Source organism: Cibotium barometz, chromosome 39 (assembly GCF_041138505.1).
Source record: "Cibotium barometz isolate CiBa-2024 chromosome 39, ASM4113850v1, whole genome shotgun sequence".
NCBI lineage: Eukaryota > Viridiplantae > Streptophyta > Polypodiopsida > Cyatheales > Cibotiaceae > Cibotium > Cibotium barometz.
This window is the reverse complement of record NC_141084.1, coordinates 48,844,825-48,862,405: the sequence shown is the minus strand read 5'-3', so window position 1 is coordinate 48,862,405 and position 17,581 is coordinate 48,844,825. Positions and strand designations below refer to the sequence as shown.

At 41.2% G+C, this 17,581-nt stretch overlaps 1 protein-coding gene across 1 annotated transcript; it reads left to right on the top strand.

Moving 5' to 3' along the window:
- The first annotated feature begins 329 nt into the window (after positions 1-329).
- LOC147616191 (respiratory burst oxidase homolog protein B-like) lies at positions 330-7,423 on the top strand. The gene is made up of 14 exons (XM_086778839.1): positions 330-1,224; positions 1,345-1,504; positions 1,590-1,638; positions 1,732-1,845; positions 1,986-2,417; positions 2,629-3,012; positions 3,282-3,377; positions 3,697-3,812; positions 3,914-4,016; positions 4,298-4,528; positions 5,787-5,933; positions 6,049-6,177; positions 6,417-6,495; positions 6,659-7,423. The coding sequence occupies exons 1-14, from the start codon at positions 552-554 to the stop codon at positions 6,778-6,780; spliced, it is 2,835 nt and encodes a 944-aa protein (XP_086634965.1). The 5' UTR covers positions 330-551; the 3' UTR covers positions 6,781-7,423.
- Positions 7,424-17,581: the final 10,158 nt, after the last annotated feature.

Here is a 17,581-nt window from a genome sequence, read left to right as displayed (position 1 = left end):
TGGGAACGAAGGCCAACTTCAAAGTTGGTACAGACTCCACAGCTAGCTAAAGGTCAAGCGTTTTAAGCTACAGGGTGGCTAGCTGTCGTGTGCTCGAGCAAGCGGACTAACTACCGTTTTCTGCGGTACTCGCCTCTGCCACCATCCTGCGAAATATATATAAGGTTCGAGAGAGTCAAAGAAAAAGGTGGTTTTTACCGTGCTAACGACAGGGTAGTCAGCCGACGTGGAGACTAATGGGATCCACAACCGCTATTTCCATTCGGGTAGCATGCATCAGCTTAAGTAGCTGAGGTTGGCAATAAAAGGCGGAAATTTCCTTTTAACCATGCATACGCTATTCTTGACCATTCTGATTCTTTGCTGGCTCCAAGCGTTGTGCATGCTCAAATTCCCTTCCTCCGGAGAAGCAAAGCCAGCGTAGCCGAGCCACTTCCTGTCCCTCCTCCTCTCCCCCCTCTCTCTCTCTCTCTCTCTCTCTCTCATCCGGCGGGTGTGTTCTTGGGAGCCTCCTTTAAGAATTTCTGCCACGTATTTAATCAGTAGGCGCTATGAGGACTGGCTCTGCTCGATTTGGCTCGTCAAGAAGAGTAGATTCTGCGAGGAGTTTCTACTCGGATCAAGAGGTGCTAAGCGACAGCGCTCGCTTCAACCAAACCCAGCATGCTCTAGGAAATGATGCCGGTGATGATGACGATGAAGATCAAGAGTATGTGGAGGTGACGCTCGATGTGCACGACGACGCCATCCGCGTGCGTAGCGTCACCCCCACACACGAAGACCCGGAGTCGAGGCTCCTCGCACAGGCTTGGGAGCAGAAAGCAAACTCGCTTAAAGGACGCTCCCTTGGCCACAATGCCTCCGCCCGCATCAAGGCCTTCTCACAAGAGCTTAAGGCTTACTCTCACGAGCTCAAAAACGAGCTGAAACGCTTCTCTCTCAATAATGCCGCCGCGGCTACGCGACTCGCAGCAGCTGATCACAATACAGATCCAAACAACATGCCGCCGGCAGGGCCATCTGACATCCATGTGTCTATACCTCGCCGAAAGCTAGACAGGACCAAATCGGCCGCCCAACAAGCTCTCAAGAGGCTCCGTTTTATAACGGAAGCCACCGGCAATGCAAACCCGGAGTCATTGTGGACAGCCGTGGAGACGCGCTTCTACCAGCTTGCATCTCCCGAGGGTCTTTTGGGTCGTTCTGATTTCGGGCCATGTATCGGTAGGATGTGCACGCTATGGTCTTAAAAAAAGAAGAAAAATGCATTACATACGATCGCCTTATGGAGAGTTATTTTAGAATAATTAGCCTAACATAGCTTAGGTTGATTTGGCTGATCAGGAATGAAAGAATCCAAGGAGTTTGCTGGAGAGCTCTTTGATGCCCTTGCGCGCAAAAGAGGTCAGCAAATGCAAAGCATCACACGAGATGAGCTTCGTGACTACTGGCTGGAGCTCACGGATCAAAGCTTCGATAACCGGCTACAACTTTTCTTTGAAATGTAAGCAATTTTTTCAAAGATTTACACAAGGTGAGACTCCAGTGTAGAGCTAATCAGGGGCACTTTTTCTGTATAATTGCAACAGGGTGGATCGAAATGCAGATGGTCGCATAACCGAAGACGAGGTTAAGGAGGTACACTGTGCTTATAATTAAGACCTGCCTTATTCCACCTCGATAATATATATTTAAAAACAATTAATAAGCTTATAGTGGTCCGATCCGCAGCTTATCAGGCTCAGCGCATCTGCAAATAGACTCTCCAAGTTGAAGGAGCAAGCAGAGGAATATGCTGCCCTGATCATGGAAGAGCTGGATCCGGATCATCTCGGATACATCGAGGTAAGGAAATTCATGCCCAGGACATGTAGCATGTAGATGAAATTGTATTATCTTCAATAATGGTTTTGCTTACCAGATTGAAGATAGATTTACGCCTTATACCTCTTGTCGCTATTCGCACGCTTGGTTTGTGTGATCAGATTTGGCAATTAGAGACTTTGTTTCTACAAGGCCCAGTCGGACAGGCCTACATGAACAAGAGCCAGAGCCTGAACTACAGCCAAGCTTTGAGCCAGAATTTGGTCCCGCCGCCCAGGAGGAACCTCATTGCAAGGTGCGCACGCAGGACACGCAATTATCTACTCGAAAACTGGAAGAGGGTGTGGATACTTTCTCTGTGGGTGGTAGTGATGGCCGCGCTTTTCACTTGGAAGTTCATCCAGTACAAGCGGAGGGTGGGCGACTTCGAAGTCATGGGCTACTGTGTGTGCACTGCGAAAGGAGCGGCAGAGACCTTGAAGCTCAACATGGCTCTCATTCTGCTCCCTGTTTGTAGAAACACCATAACATGGCTAAGGAACACCAAATTGGGCACCATTATTCCCTTCGACGATAATCTCAATTTCCACAAGGCAAGCCATGAGCGCCTAGAGTTTTATTTACTAATATTTGTTACGATGAAATTAAGCTGGATTTTAGGGTATACCACATTGCATGAACTGCTTATCTTCACCCATAGGTTAAGGTAGCTGCTCTGATAATTTAAAAAGTTAATCTCTCTAATATACGGCCATTATATCACTTCGCTGCATTAATCGTTTAATTTGGGTTCAATCTGCACAGATTATAGCCGTGGGTGTTGCATTGGGGGTTATAACGCATGCTGGGGTTCATTTAACATGCGACTTCCCAAGAATCATCAACGCGCCAGAGCACGAGTTCAGCCTGATCGAGGGCGACTTCAACAACCAGAGGCCCACTTATGTGTTTTTTGTGCGGAGTGCGGAGGGTGTAACAGGGGTTATCATGGTGGTTTTGATGATAATAGCGTTCACGTTGGCTACACGCTGGTTCAGGAGAAGCTTGGTGAAGCTCCCCAAGCCATTTCACAGGATGGCAGGATTCAATGCTTTCTGGTTTTCCCATCACTTGTTCTTCATTGTCTACGTTTGCCTGTTTGTGCACGGAATCTGCCTCTTCCTCACCCATAACTGGTACCAGAAAACGGTAAAATAATTCGTCTGATATTTTCAATGCCTTCCATAGTGCCAAGAGTTTATTTTCATTCCCTATTTTTAAGAACCATTATTTCCTTCTAATTAGTGATTTCGTAAGTGTAGTATATGTACATGTAACATGATGCCGTCGTCCCTGGTTCTATATTCATACTCCATGATGAAGCGTTAATGATGTTTCTATATTCGAGTCTGTCCTTGGGTTTGTTTGTGTTTTGGAGGCTCATGCAGCATTCTCCGGTGGTTAAACTTGTTCTGCAGACCTGGATGTACCTCTCCGTGCCAATCTTGATATATCTCGGGGAACGACTTCTGCGGCTCTTTAGGTCTGGTCATGAAGGGGTGAAGATACAGAAGGTAATGGAAACACATAGCCTAGTTAAGGCATAATAAGAGTGCATGCTAGTGGATACATAAACTAGTGCACGCTAGTGTATGCACTAATAAGGTTGGACCATTAAAACCTAATTAGTGCATTCACAGCCCACCGTAATTAGTTTATGCTCGTGTACATAATTTGGGTGGACTAAATCCTAATTAATGCATAATATACATAGCTTACCCTGAATTGTTTATGCAACTTCATCAGAAGAATAATCTATCGTAATGCATGGGCGGATGTTTAGATTAGTAAAAGGCACACCCTTAATTAAACGCATGCATGTCTAATGCACAGGTCGCTGTATATCCTGGCAACGTGCTTACACTACACATGAGTAAACCGCAAGGCTTCAAGTACAAGAGCGGCCAGTACATCTTCTTGAAGTGTCCCGAGATTTCTCCCTTCGAATGGTAGTTATATGTCATAGACTCATACCAATGGATTTTATTTATTCTAATTTCAATATTTAAAAAGAATCGGAAAGGTGACAATTAATGGTTTGTTTATTTAGGCACCCTTTCTCGATCACGTCGGCACCGGCGGACGACTACGTGAGCGTGCATATTCGCACGTCGGGAGACTGGACGCAAGAGCTAAAGAGAGTATTCTCAGAGGTCGGTAAAGCTCCCTCTCTGTCTAGTTTCAAACACAAGGAAAAAAGCCTGAGAGTGCAATGCTGCATGATAATTAATAAAAGAAGAGACATTATTGGAGGGTTAGGTGGCGTAATTTTCAACGTGTTCCGGTCATGACAAGACTACGAAGGTTGATCGACATTATGGCTGGGAGAAAATCGCTTGCTTGAAACATGGTGCTTTGGATCATTTGGAGTCGGTAAGGAGAAAAACGCGTGAAAACAAGGAAAAACTGAGTAGTGTGTATGGTTGGTTGGCAGGTATGTGAGCCCCCGGTTGGTGGGAAGAGCGGGCTGTTGAGGAGAGACTGCGTGGTGGGATCAGGGGAGAAGAACATGCCCCGAATTCTGCTGGATGGCCCTTATGGTGCCCCCGCCCAAGACTACAAGAAATACGACGTGATGCTGCTTGTCGGCCTGGGCATTGGCGCCACCCCTTTCATCAGCATCCTTAAGGACATGCTCCACAACCTAAGGCTTGGAGAACAGCAGGTAAGAATTAATAGCTTTGGCTTTGTGGATGTTATGCTGTTGATGATAATTATTTTCTTTTCAGAGTACCTAACCTTTGCCTTTGAAGTTTGCGCCCTTTCCCTTGGCTTTGTGTATTCTGTATCGTTAATGATGATTACTACTTTCATTTTCAATTTGATAGCTTTCAATGTTGATGAATGTCTTGATAGTAGCTTTGATCATTCTCCATTCAATATTCTCCCTTGGTCAAGACTCAACCTATGCCCACCACTAGTGCTACTCATAATATTACTTCTACTTCTCGTTGCAGTAGTACATCATGAATGACCTAAAATGCAATCAACCTTAAGGACATCAGAATTACCTAAAATTCAATCAATCTTTGACTCTTAATGGTGGTGTAAGGTAGATTTAATGGTGGTGTAAGGTAGATCCAACGTTCATCATTGTAAAGGCGCTTATTGTAATTACATTATCAATTTGGTGTAGAGCTAAAGCGTTTTTCCGTTGTAGTGTAGCATCATGTTGTTAGAAAAAAAATTGTATTTTTCATGTACATGATTGAGAAAACACCTGGGAATTCCGGCTGAAAATAACAACGGAGATTTTGAACATTTTAGTTGCAAAACTGGTTGATAAGTGAAACTTTTTTTTTTTCAAAAGGGACTTGTTGACAAAAACACTTTTTTTAAAAGTGACCTGAAGAAGCATGCATAGTTACCATCACACAACCATTTTCGTTGTACGACAACTATTTTTATATCGTAGACGGAGTTGTTATCACCAGTAGCACCTTTTCCCATGTGATACTGCATTGGTCAACCATTGTACTACTATGTCGATTAGCGCAAAGTATTTATTATAATATATCCGTTGGTAAACCATAATTTCTATAAGATTAGCTAGTTGTGCAAGTATTTATTATAATATATCCGTTGGTAAACCATAATTTCTATAAGATTAACTAGTTATGCTTACCTAAACGAGTTGGTAGAACTGTCTGGTTCCAATGAGGACCTGGGTTGGATACCATGGAGTTGCATGACAAGATGCTTTATGAACTAATGGAAATTCTGGACCCTCACACAAAGATTAGCTAGTTGCTTTACTTTTTGTTTTGAAGTTAAGACTTTTTTTTAAACAATAATTATATATATATATAATGAATTAATATTTGTATACAACTCTAGCCATGGTCATACCTAAAAATGAAAATTCGAGCTTCATATCAAGTATCTATGGTCATGAGTGGTATAACATTTGGTAACCGATGTAGGGATCCAATCCCTCAGAGGAGGGTAGGAGGAGGAGAAAAGAGTCTAACGGATCCACTAGTGCTTATTTTTATTGGGTCACGAGAGAGCAAGGCTCTTTCGATTGGTTCAAAGGAATCATGAACGAAGTAGCCGAGTGCGACCAAAAGGTACATTTCTAAGCTCTTATAAATTTAAAAAAAAAAAGTGGTGAGCTTGTTTTTCCGTTTAAAACACATTTCTTGTTACTAAATTATTAAATATGTACTATTATTACGTGATCAGGGTGTCATTGAGCTACACAATTATCTCACCAGCGTTTACGAGGAGGGTGACGCTCGCTCTGCGCTGATAACCATGCTACAAGCTTTAAATCAAGCCAAGAATGGAGTAGACATTCTCTCAGGGACAAGGGTAATATAATATGCTCAATTTTTTTTTCCATGCATAGGATAGTGCGTCATGTAAAGGTTTGCATAGCACTTATGTGAGGAAAATCTTTTGAACGATTGGGTAAAGTGGCTGCAAAAGATTAGTCATCAAGGGTATCGTTCAAAAGATTAATCTTTTGAACGAAAGTGGCTGCAAAAGATTAATCATCAAGGGTATCGTATCTTATGCCCTAAAAGGTTGGTGGGTGCTTTCTCTCACAGGTACGCACTCACTTAGGTAGGCCAAACTGGAGAAAGGTGTTCTCGAAGATGGCTACCAACCACAAGGGGGAACGAATCGGTAAAGTTGCGCACAGAGTCTACGCGTCTTCGCAGTTTTTCTCAACAATTCACAAATATATGTCACGCTATAGATCGAGAAATCTGGCACTCTACCTACCAGTACGCTTCTTGTGCTTTTTTTTTTTTCATGCTTACAATATTTGACTTTTTGCCTTCCGCAGGTGTCTTCTATTGTGGAGCTCCCATGCTGGCCAATGACCTACGGTCCCTCACCCAAGAATACAACGACAAATATTCCAACACCTATGGCACCCGATTTGACTTCCACAAAGAGAATTTTTGATGTTGCCTAATCACTTGTTTTATTATCAATCCTCACCTAATGATGAACTCTACCCTCAACCAAACCCCACTACCATATATAAATATATACAAACATAAGGATGAGATTTCACTAACATCTACAAAGTCAAGTGGACATGAGAAATCTTTCAATGTCATATAGCCAAAGATAAGGAGAGATTCCACTACTACAAGCAAGGATATAGAGTAGAGGAATCGTTGAATGTTATAATAGCCAAGCCATGAGAGGATGGTGTGTAATCCATATGATAGCAACAAAGAAAATGGGGCTTGAACCAAGCCAACACATCACATAGAATCCATAAGACGAGCATGTTGATGCATCAACTACTACACCAACAATATATATATATATATATACACACACATCGAGAGAGAGAGAGATTCGACAGCCGATCTTAAGCAAAAAGATTGAGAAAGATAATGGCATGTAACAAAATTTTTTGGTAGAAGTAGGGATCAATGTTACCAAACTCCCCAATGTTGCTTCACACAATTATGCTTAGCAATGCTTCCCCCTCAATATTCTACTCGTCATTGCCTTTATGACAAGAGAAAAGTAGATTTGTTATTCATGCCTAGTTGATTTTTCAATGAAGATTTTAATTGACTTTTTTGGGTTCTTTTGTTCTCGTGTGCATTCTTTTATGCTCGTGTACGTAAAAGAATGCTCGTGTACGTGTGTGCTTTGCTCGTGTACGTGTGTGCTTCTATGTCACCGCCGTCAAAACAGGTTGAAAGTTTTGAACCCAACACCTCTTGCATGGGATTTCAACACCTTATCTAGGCTGCATCTTCATTGGCAGATTTGAATTGACTTTATATGTGGATTGTTTATGAAGATTTAATTGGAAGACTATAAAATGGTTAACTGGTCTACTCCGCTTGAAGTTTAGGTATTTGTGTTTGTTGTAAGCTATGTGATCTGCTCCTGAGATAAGGACGTTAATGGGCAATATTAGATCAAAGTCCTAAGGAACACTTCATGGCTTGTAAGTTGTATCGTCATCATGACAAAGTGCATGACAAAGCATAGAGGCATTAATCGATATAAGGTGGGGTACATTCCCACCAACATTAATCAACAGCGAAATCCATACTCTAGCTGCTGCTCCACTATCAGAAAATGATATGTAGGAAATGATTATAAGCGCAATGGGAAAGCACGCGCAGCCCAATATATATATATTGTGTACGAATAATATTAACCAACCCTGTGTGTGATCAAGTGGGAAAGGGAGAGTACCCACTTTCAGGGCCGGGCCTACCTTCAAGAAGGCGAAAGCCCCCTTTGCGTACACGTTTTTCACCGATACCTTTGTGCCTACTTCTCGCCTTGAGAAGTACTTTAAATTTCACCCAACAACTAAATAAAGAAGATTTTTCCCAAAAAAAAAAATGGGAGTCCACATCCTCAGTCCCTTTTCACATCCTCAGTCCCTTTTCAAACCTTTTTAATGATTTTTTTTAAAATCCTCAGTCCCATGTTCCGGCTGGGCTTATATTAATTAATTAATAACCCTAGGTTACTATGTTATTAAATAACCTTAGCATATAGAATTAAAAAAAACATTGTCTTTCAGTGCATCGTCATCTCTCTCTACGCAACGTCTCTCTCTCACGCGAGCTTTCACCTTGAAGAAAAAAAACAGCCCGACCACCTTTTATACCCGCGATGAGGCAGTTCCCGGAAGATTCTAGAAAAAACTTGAGAATTCAATTTTTTTTTACGTCCCATCTCCTAAGGTTATACCACCTCAACAAATTAATTAATTGCCATACAAAATTTGGCACCCATATTATCCTTCAAGGTATAAGGGCACATTTCAACCTTATCCTTCATTTGCAAGGTTTTTTTTCTCCTATCCTTCTAGTACATATATATCGCAATGTGAACATTGGATAAAACTTAGACATGCTTAGACATGTGAACATGTGAACATAAGATAAAATTTTATTTCACACCAAGAAATTCATGAATACTTTATTTCACCTAGCATGTATGATAAGAACAATTTGCCATAGCTTTAACATTTCGAAAAACATATGTCTCCATTTTATCTCACCTACTACATTGGATCCAAGAGTCAAATATACCCTTTATGGGGTAAGTAAGGCTCAACTAATGTAGGTGCAAAGTGTGTAATTTCTCCTTTGTGTAGCTCTTTATGTGCATCGACCATCAAATCTATCACATAATCGATCAAAAAATTAGCTTGCAAAACTTGGTCGATGTGCTTTATTGTTTGGATAATTTTTGGATGAGAAGACCTTTGTTGCATTAAACAAACTACAATCAATAAACATTTCATCAAAAATGACACAATTTTTTGAATAAATTCCTTTGCCAAGGCAATACATTCTCTCATGTCTCCTTTTGTTAAGTACTATGGGGAAGACTTTCATACTTGAGTACATTCTCTCATGTCTCCTTTTGAATAAACTCCTTTGCCAAGGCAATACATTCTCTCATGTCTCCTTTTGTTAAGTACTATGGGGAAGACTTTCATACTTGAGTACTATCTGGAAGACTTTTATACCTAAGTATATGTGTGATTATCAAGCCTTCCTTGTCTTTCCATTCTAATAGCCCACCTTGGGATGTCTTCAAAAAATCGTTAAGATGTTTTGAATCAGTAGCAAATACACTTCCCATTTCAACAAATTAATGACTACATTCCAATTGTTGTAATATCTACAAATTCTTTTTGAAATTTTAAGTTTAAATAATCTACTTCTATCATCAATACATCAACCAAAAAGTGAATTAGAAATTGACCTTGAAGTGTCACCCCTTGTGTGTACAATATCTCATTTTTTTGTTTCCGAAATGAGAGAAGTGCAGGCATTATTTTTATGAATTGATTCATCCCCTTTCCTCTTGAGATCCACCTAACACCATGGATCACATCATATTGAATAATGCATCATAAATATTAATTAGCTCTTCCCATCATAGGGTCTACAAGAAGAAGTAGGGAGGTATAGTTGTGTTTCTATCGGTGCGAAGAAATCAAAGGATGTAGAGAGAGAAAAAATCATGTTTCACGATTATTGTAGCGCCTCTAGGTTAGGGTTAGGTAGCCGATAGCTATGGAGGCTCGAATTATTCCATCATGGAGTAGAGAGAGAGAAAGAGACGGAGACAGAGAGACAGAAAAAAAGAAAGATATATTACGCGTCTACTACTAAAGACCCAATGGGCCTATGAGACCAAAGTGATACAATAATGTCCATGGCATATCTCATCATGGAATGAAAAATAAAATAGAAATAAAACGTGAATAAAACAAAGCTATCTCACTAGGGTGATACAAAACTATCCATGGAATCTCACCATGGAATACCAAGAACATGGAATATGAGAGGAGCATCAGCCCCCAATAGATAGTGTACCACTCTCCAAAAATATCAAGCATGAGGCTAATGAGTATAGCCAAGAGGACATCACATGGAAAGGTAGCTTGATAGTGATGCAGCATGTCCTAGATATGGAATTGATTAGGGGATCATGGGCTGACTTGGGGCCAAGGACGTCGGACATGCTAGAATGCAGAGTCCCATTCTGAGGTTGACTCCTCTCAGGTGAGGTGGGTCCGCCGGAGTAGCCCTAGGTGGGTTCATTGGATTCACTTGTATGGGTCTAGAAGAAGTTGGTGAGTCAGGAGAAGCCCGAGGTGTTGAGATGTCAAGCTCAACATGAGCTGACACTCATGAGGCACCTGTGTGACCGTTTGACATTTACATCACTGGCGGGTTTGGTAGATGGCACCGACATATCTTCGCCAGAGATTCTACAGCTGGACTACACCGACTAGTCCACATCTACCCATTTTAACGTGTTTACATTATGGACCACTTGTATATACTCTAGTATGTGTGTTAGTCACTTTATCTCTTTTGTAGATCTCTTTTGTTGAAGAATAGTTTTTCAGCCTCTCACGTTGTGTGTTCTCTTCTAGGGTTTGTGTGTATGTGTGGGACCACTTGTATATACTCGAGTATGTGTGTTAGTCACTTTATCTCTTTTGTAGATCTCTTTTGTTGAAGAAGAAGAAGAATAGTTTTTCAGCCTCTCACGTTGTGTGTTCTCTTCTAGGGTTTGTGTGTGCTTGCAAGAGCTCAAGCTCCCTTCTCCCCTGCATCTTTTCATGGTATTAGATCATGGTTCATGCTAAGGAGCTCAGTGTGGCAAGCAAGAGAAGCACAGGAAGCGGTACGAGGGTAAGAGCTTCGTCTACTCTTCCCCTTTTGTGTTGGCTACTATAGCCTTGTCGAGAGCTCTGGCATTGACAAACAAACACCAATTGAGGAGTTGTCTCGTGGGTGGGGAGCTACAGGGCAACTAAATTGTCCTTTGGAAAAAACATTTGAGGTCAAAAACGTGTTTCGGGCGTGTCTTGACCTCCGTTTTTCAGTTCGCAAGCATTTGCGCATGCACTGCGGTGGGTAAGTTTTGATTCTCTACATATTTCTATTTTTGGAACTGCAGGAAGGAAAATTGGTTGTGCAGACACTATGCGTACTGCAAAGTGGTCTTAAAGTTGCCATTGGGTGTATATATGCAAATTGAGGTCACTAGTTGTGTCAGTTTGGGTGCAGTATAGTACCACAGTAGAGAATACAACAGTTTGTGCAGGTCAAACAAGAGTGCTATTTTGGTGAGTTTGTGCTGTAGACAATATATCAAATGATGAAATTAACTGATGATGAGTATGTCTACGTGGTCTTGGGCCACAATACAAGGCATTCAAGACGTCTATTTAGACTCGGGAGAACATTCCCAACTTTGCAGATTTGGTGTCAATGTTGATCATTGAAGAAAAGAGTTTGGGTGATGACTAGACTTCACAAAACAAAGGCAGTTGGAAGCAACAGGCCTTCTACACAAGTGCAAGTAGAGGACAAGGTAGAGGTAGAGGCCGTGGTGGCTAATGTGCTATGGTCGAACATGTAATCAGAATTATGGTCAGCACAGCAACAGTCCCAAGATTCACAACAATAACACACAGGTGGAAGAGGCTAGTTTAGAGGCAGGGGGAGTCAAAGAGGTCGTGTGGTAATTGGCAAAGGCACCAAAATGATACACGAGTCTGTTTTTACTGTAGAAAATTTGGGCATGTGCAGGAAGATTACTATAAGAAGCAAAATGACATGAGAAGTGGAAAAGTGCAGCAAAATAATTATGCGTCCTCTAGCTGAAGTAGTGAGGACAATGAAAGGTTGTTTGTTATGCGACATGTGCTTAATGCTGTGTCAGAAAATGATGTATCCGCATGCAATAATGATGTATGGTATGTGGATTCAAGTGCTTTGAACCACATGACCAGTCATGCGAGTGGTTTAAGGATATGAAAAATCCTGAAAATCCAGGTTTTGTTGAAACAAGGGATGATACTACTCATCCAAGCACCCATGTTCGAGATGTGCCATTATCTATGCAGGATGGTTAGGTGAAGTGCCTTACATATGTACTTCATGTTTTGAAAATTACAAAGAATCTAGTTTTTATTGACCAGATGATTGAGCAAGGTTTGCAGGTTCGGTTTAACCCTTATGGTTGTTATGTAGAAGACTTTAAATATAAGTGCAAGCAGAGTGCAGGTTGGCTACAAAAGGCAACAGAGTGGTCGGAATGTTTACACTTAATGTAAATATGCCTGAAAGTGAGTGCCACAATGTTTGCAAATGGATCAGGAGTTGTTGCAGATACAAACATTTGGCATAAGAGAATTGGGCATGTAAATGTGAAAAGAATGAAGTCTATGCAGACTAAAGAAATCGTGATAGGGCTACCTAATTAAAGATGGTATGTAGAAAGTACGTGAAGCATTTCAATTTGGAAAGTAGACAAAGCATGTGTTTCCACATGATAGAAATGTTGAGCAAGAATGTACTAGATGTGGTGCATTCAGATGTATGGGGTCCTACAAAAACTACATCTATGGGTGGTTGAAGGTACTATGTAACATTCATTGATGACCACACGAGGAAAGTGTGGGTGAACTTAATGAAGGAGAAAAGTAAAGTTTTTAGTCATTTTTAGAATTTGAGAGTGATGGGTGAAAAGCACACATGAAAGCATGTGAAGTGCCTAAGGTCAGACGGCGGAGGGGGAGAATACTTATCCAATGAGTTTTGTGATTTCTTGCGGAAGAATGGCATTCAAGACAATTTACATTCCGTAGCAAAATGGAGTTGCTGAGCAAAAAAACAGGCACATTGCAGCGATAGCACGATGATTGATGACAGAGAAGAATATGCCGCATAGCTATCGGGATGAAGCTATTTCTATAGCAGTTTATATCATAAACAGGACTCCTACTACATCCATACATGATGTAACGCCAGAGGACAAGTTTATTGGCAATAAACCTGATTTGTCTCATTTGAAAGCTTTTGGATCTATTGCATATGTGCATGTGCCAGATGAGTTGCGTACTAAGCTAGATCCAAAGGCAAAAAATGTGTGTTTATTGGGTATTCTCTTAAGCAAAAGGAATATAGATATTATGATCCTGCTACACATGAATTGAGAGTAACTAGGGATGTTGTATTTGATGAGATGAGTAGCTGGTACGCTGCTGAAGAAGATGTAAGTGGAAATGTGGTTGCACATAATGCAAGCTAGCAACTGATCACAGTCATTGAGTGGACTAGGAGAGTCCTCATGCATTGATTTTGTTAATAGACCATGGAATGGCGGGTTGCATCATAATACCAGTCCTGGAATTGGTACACCACATAAAGACAAAGAGAAAGTGGTTGAGCCCCTTGGTATGCCTGATATTTCTACAGGTAATTCTTTTGTTGATAGAGAGTCTAGTGGCTCGAAGCTGAGCCTTGATGAGGAGCTTGGGATTCTAGCAATGAGGACACCTGCTGGTGTAAAGAATGCTTGGAAGCCATGAATGCAAAATTACAAAGATCTCGAGACGAAGAGTTAAAAAACCTGTGCAAAGGTTGACTTACGATGGTTATGTGGCACATCAACTATGCTTATATGGCAAAAGTTGTGTAGGTTGTAGAGCCCACATGTTTTGATGAGGTTACTGGAAATGCGTATTGGGAGAAAGCTACGAATGAGGAGATGGATGCATTGTATGGAAATGAGACTTGGGATTTGGTGCCATTGACAGTATCACATGTAGGTACAAGGCTACATTGGTAGCCAAAGGATATGTGCAGACGTATGAGATTGATTATGATGAGGAGGCATTTGGCCTGCTTGCAAAGATGGCAACTGTGAGAGTTGTGATTGTGGTGGTTGCAACTAAAGGCTGGTTTTTAGATCATATGGATGTAAAAAATGTGTTCTTTCATGGGGTGACTTGCAAGAAGAAGTGTATATGGATCAGCCAACCTGGTTTTGAGGATACAGGTCACCCAGAGTATGTATGTAAGCTTCGTAAGGCCTTGTATGGGCTGAAGCAAGCTCCACGAGCATGGCATCACAAGATTTCTAAGTATCTTGTCACTCTATTAGTTTTCATATGGTAGATGCAGATCACTCTTTGTATGTGCGCAAGAGTGATAAGCATATTGTGATCATCACCATCTATGTAGATGATCTTATTATTGGGGTTGATAACTTGGAAGAGATTGAGCATGTAAAAAGTCTTCTCAAAAGGAAGTTTGACATGAAGGATTTAGGAGATCGGCGCTATTTTTAGGGCATTGAGGTCATTCGCACACCTAAGGTATTTGGTTGTCATAGAGACATTATGTATTGGACATGTTGTCCAAGTATGGGATGGCTGGTTGTAAGCCAATATCAGTGCCATTAGTTAAAAATGAAAAGCTTAGTGCGGATGCAGGTTATGTGTTGAAGGACCCCAGTATGTACAGGAAGATTGTGGGGAGTTTAATCTATGTCATGATCAGCATGCCAAATTTGAGTTACACTATTGGCTTAGAGAGCCAGTTTATGCAGGTTCCACGCAAACCACATCTTGATAGTGTGCGACGCACACTTCAGTATTTGAGAGCCATTGTTGATTATGCATTGTTTTATGCAGCAGATGTACAATTTGAGCTATATGGATACACATATGCAGATTGGGAAGGTAGCATCTTAGAGACAGGAGATCTACCAGTGGATTTATGTTTTCATTGGGGACTCCTGCTGTGACATGGAGTAGCAAGAAGCAGCCCATAGTTTCCTTGTCAAGTACAAAGGCAGAGTACAGAGGAGCTGCACCAGTGGTAGTGTGTGAGGTAGCGTTGCATGTGGAGAGAAAGTTTGTCATATATTGTGACAATATTAGCTATATATAGTTGGCCAGGAACCCAGTTTTCCATGTACGGATGAAACACATTGAGGTACACTACCACTTCATCAGGGAGAGAGTCTTGGTAGGAGACATTGACTTGGCCTACGTCAGCACACACAGGATCAAGTCCCTGACATCTTCACGAAGGCCTTGGGAGCTGGGAAGCTCTGAAGATTTCAAGATATGCTTGGAGTTCATGAGCTAGACTTGAGCTTAAGGGGGAGTGTTGAGATGTCAAGCTCAACATGAGCCGACACTCACGACGCGCTTGTGTGACCGTTTGACATTTACATCACTGGCGGGTTTGGTAGCTGACACCGACATATCTTCGCCAGAGATTCTACAGCTGGACTACACCGACTAGTCCACATCTACCCACTCCACTTTAGCATGTTCACATTATCGATCGCTTATATATACTCTAGTATGTGTGTTAGTCACTTTATCTCTTTTGTAGACCTCTTTTGTTGAAGAAGAAGAACAGTTTTTCAACCTCTCACCGTGTGTTCTCTTCTAGGGTTTGTGTGTGTGTGTGTGCTTGCAAGAGCTCAAGCTCCCTTCTCCCCCTGCATTTTTTCACAAGGTGGATCCACTGTATGGGTTCGTAAAAAGAATTTGGTGATGTTGGCTGTGTGGCGAGGGAGGGGTTAGGGCTGAAGCTCTCTCAAGAAAGTATCCATGTGTATGTGGAGCTTAAGCAGGAAGAGCTAAGCAGCAATGCTAGTCCAGGAAGTCAATGATCCTAGAGAGTGGACCAAATCCCTCACAAAACAGACTGTGAATCCTCTCACGGATCTCATAGTATACTGGTTAGCAACATATGTAATGCTCCTGTATCTCAAACTCTGTGTAAGGTTCCCCCCTTCCAAAATAGGGGAAACACTTAAGATAGTCCACTAAGTCTTAACTTGGAGAAAATTTCCTACTCATCGACACCTTGACCATGCAGAGATTCAAGGATACGATTCATAGGTAAGACCTAGTCCTATCCCACAGGGGGAGCGGGTCTTCTAAAAATAGCGGTCTTGATTCCTAGAGATAACGCTTTTTTCCTAATCCATGCAAGGCACAGCCGCTTGCCTAGTCTTCTAGAATAGAATTTCCTGAGAACCTATTTATCTAGCATAGGGCTTTCACTTAATCTGTTGGAAATCTACCTGACTAATCGGGTCCACCCGTCCGTAGGATGGTGCCGTCGGAGCATTCCATCCTCCCACTTTCCATCCTACTCATGCGTCAATTTGTTTGCTAATTAATCCTACCACACTGTTTGACATAAATAAACATGTTCCTTAATTAAGGCCCTTTTCACAAGGTTCGTTAAAACAACCTTTTTCCACAGTACAATAATGTCAAAGACAGGATTTATAAAAAAAGTTTATACATGAATCCATTCCATACAAGCCAAACCGGCTCTCTTATTCTTTTCCTTTATACTGTCGAGATGATCTGAAATTCGGCCTTCTAGCCTCTACATGTTGGGCAAAACCCTACGGGACCATACACCTCATCGTCGGCTGTTGCCGAGGACTCAAGCTGGCCTGTCGCCCTCTCAGGCTCCGTTGCTTGATCCTTCCGCCCCTCAGAGGGATGTCTACACACTAGGGTGGGCTAATTCACCGCACTAGCCTGGGCTCTCAGAACTAGGCAGCATCACAATTACTCGCCTTAATCGACGAATCTCATTCTCCCAATGGTATGAGGGATAGACGGACTCCGGGCCTTACTAATGTCTCTTCCATTTGGCTACACAAGCACAAGAACAGGGCAGCGTCAAGGCAAGGAGAATTTGTACCTGTACCTAATCAAAAAACTAGTGTATTAGTGAAAATTAGTAAAAATTAAGAGTTTTATTTTGTTTTTTATTAAAAAATTATTGATTAAGCTGCTAGTACGAATGCTCACATGCTAATTTAATCAAATATAAAAAACTTAGAATCTTGTGCCAACAAATATTACAAGATCAATCTAGTGGAATATAATATTGGGACCAAATATTAAAAAACTAAAGAAATGTTAAATGTTCCTTGGGGTCCTCACAATAAAATATTTTATACTGTCGGAATAGTGAATGTCCCTTCTCAATCATGAATTTCTTTCCCTCTTTCACTTTTCATTCTTTGATTTTCCCCCATTTTCACTTTCCCTTCTTTTCTTCTCTACGGAATTCAATTTTATCATATTTCACGCTTCCTTGCTTTGTTTCTCATAAAATTTTATTGTAATCATCCTCTCTAATATGTATATCTTATGGTAAACTTTTATCTCATTTGGACATAATCTCTTTGAGATATTGTTGATTTCTCATTGCATTCTTGAAGGTAGTCTTTTTTCTCTATTCTTTTAGGAAAAAAAAAATAGATATAGGTTTCTCTTTAGTATGTTCATGTTCTAGTAAAATGTTTTCTCCTTTGAATAAAAGCTCAATGAGATAATGCTAATTTCTCATGGTATTCATAAAGTTAGTCCTTCTTCTCTTGTTTTTTGGCCAAAAATTTACAGGTTGCA

Bases quoted from the DNA above. Each gene is read 5' to 3' on its own strand.
- LOC147616191 (XM_086778839.1), top strand. From the start codon at position 552: ATGAGGACTGGCTCTGCTCGATTTGGCTCGTCAAGAAGAGTAGATTCT. The intron at 5,934-6,048 runs GTACATTTCTAA...TTACGTGATCAG, and splicing joins TAGCCGAGTGCGACCAAAAG to GGTGTCATTGAGCTACACAA. The intron at 6,178-6,416 runs GTAATATAATAT...TTTCTCTCACAG, and splicing joins ACATTCTCTCAGGGACAAGG to GTACGCACTCACTTAGGTAG.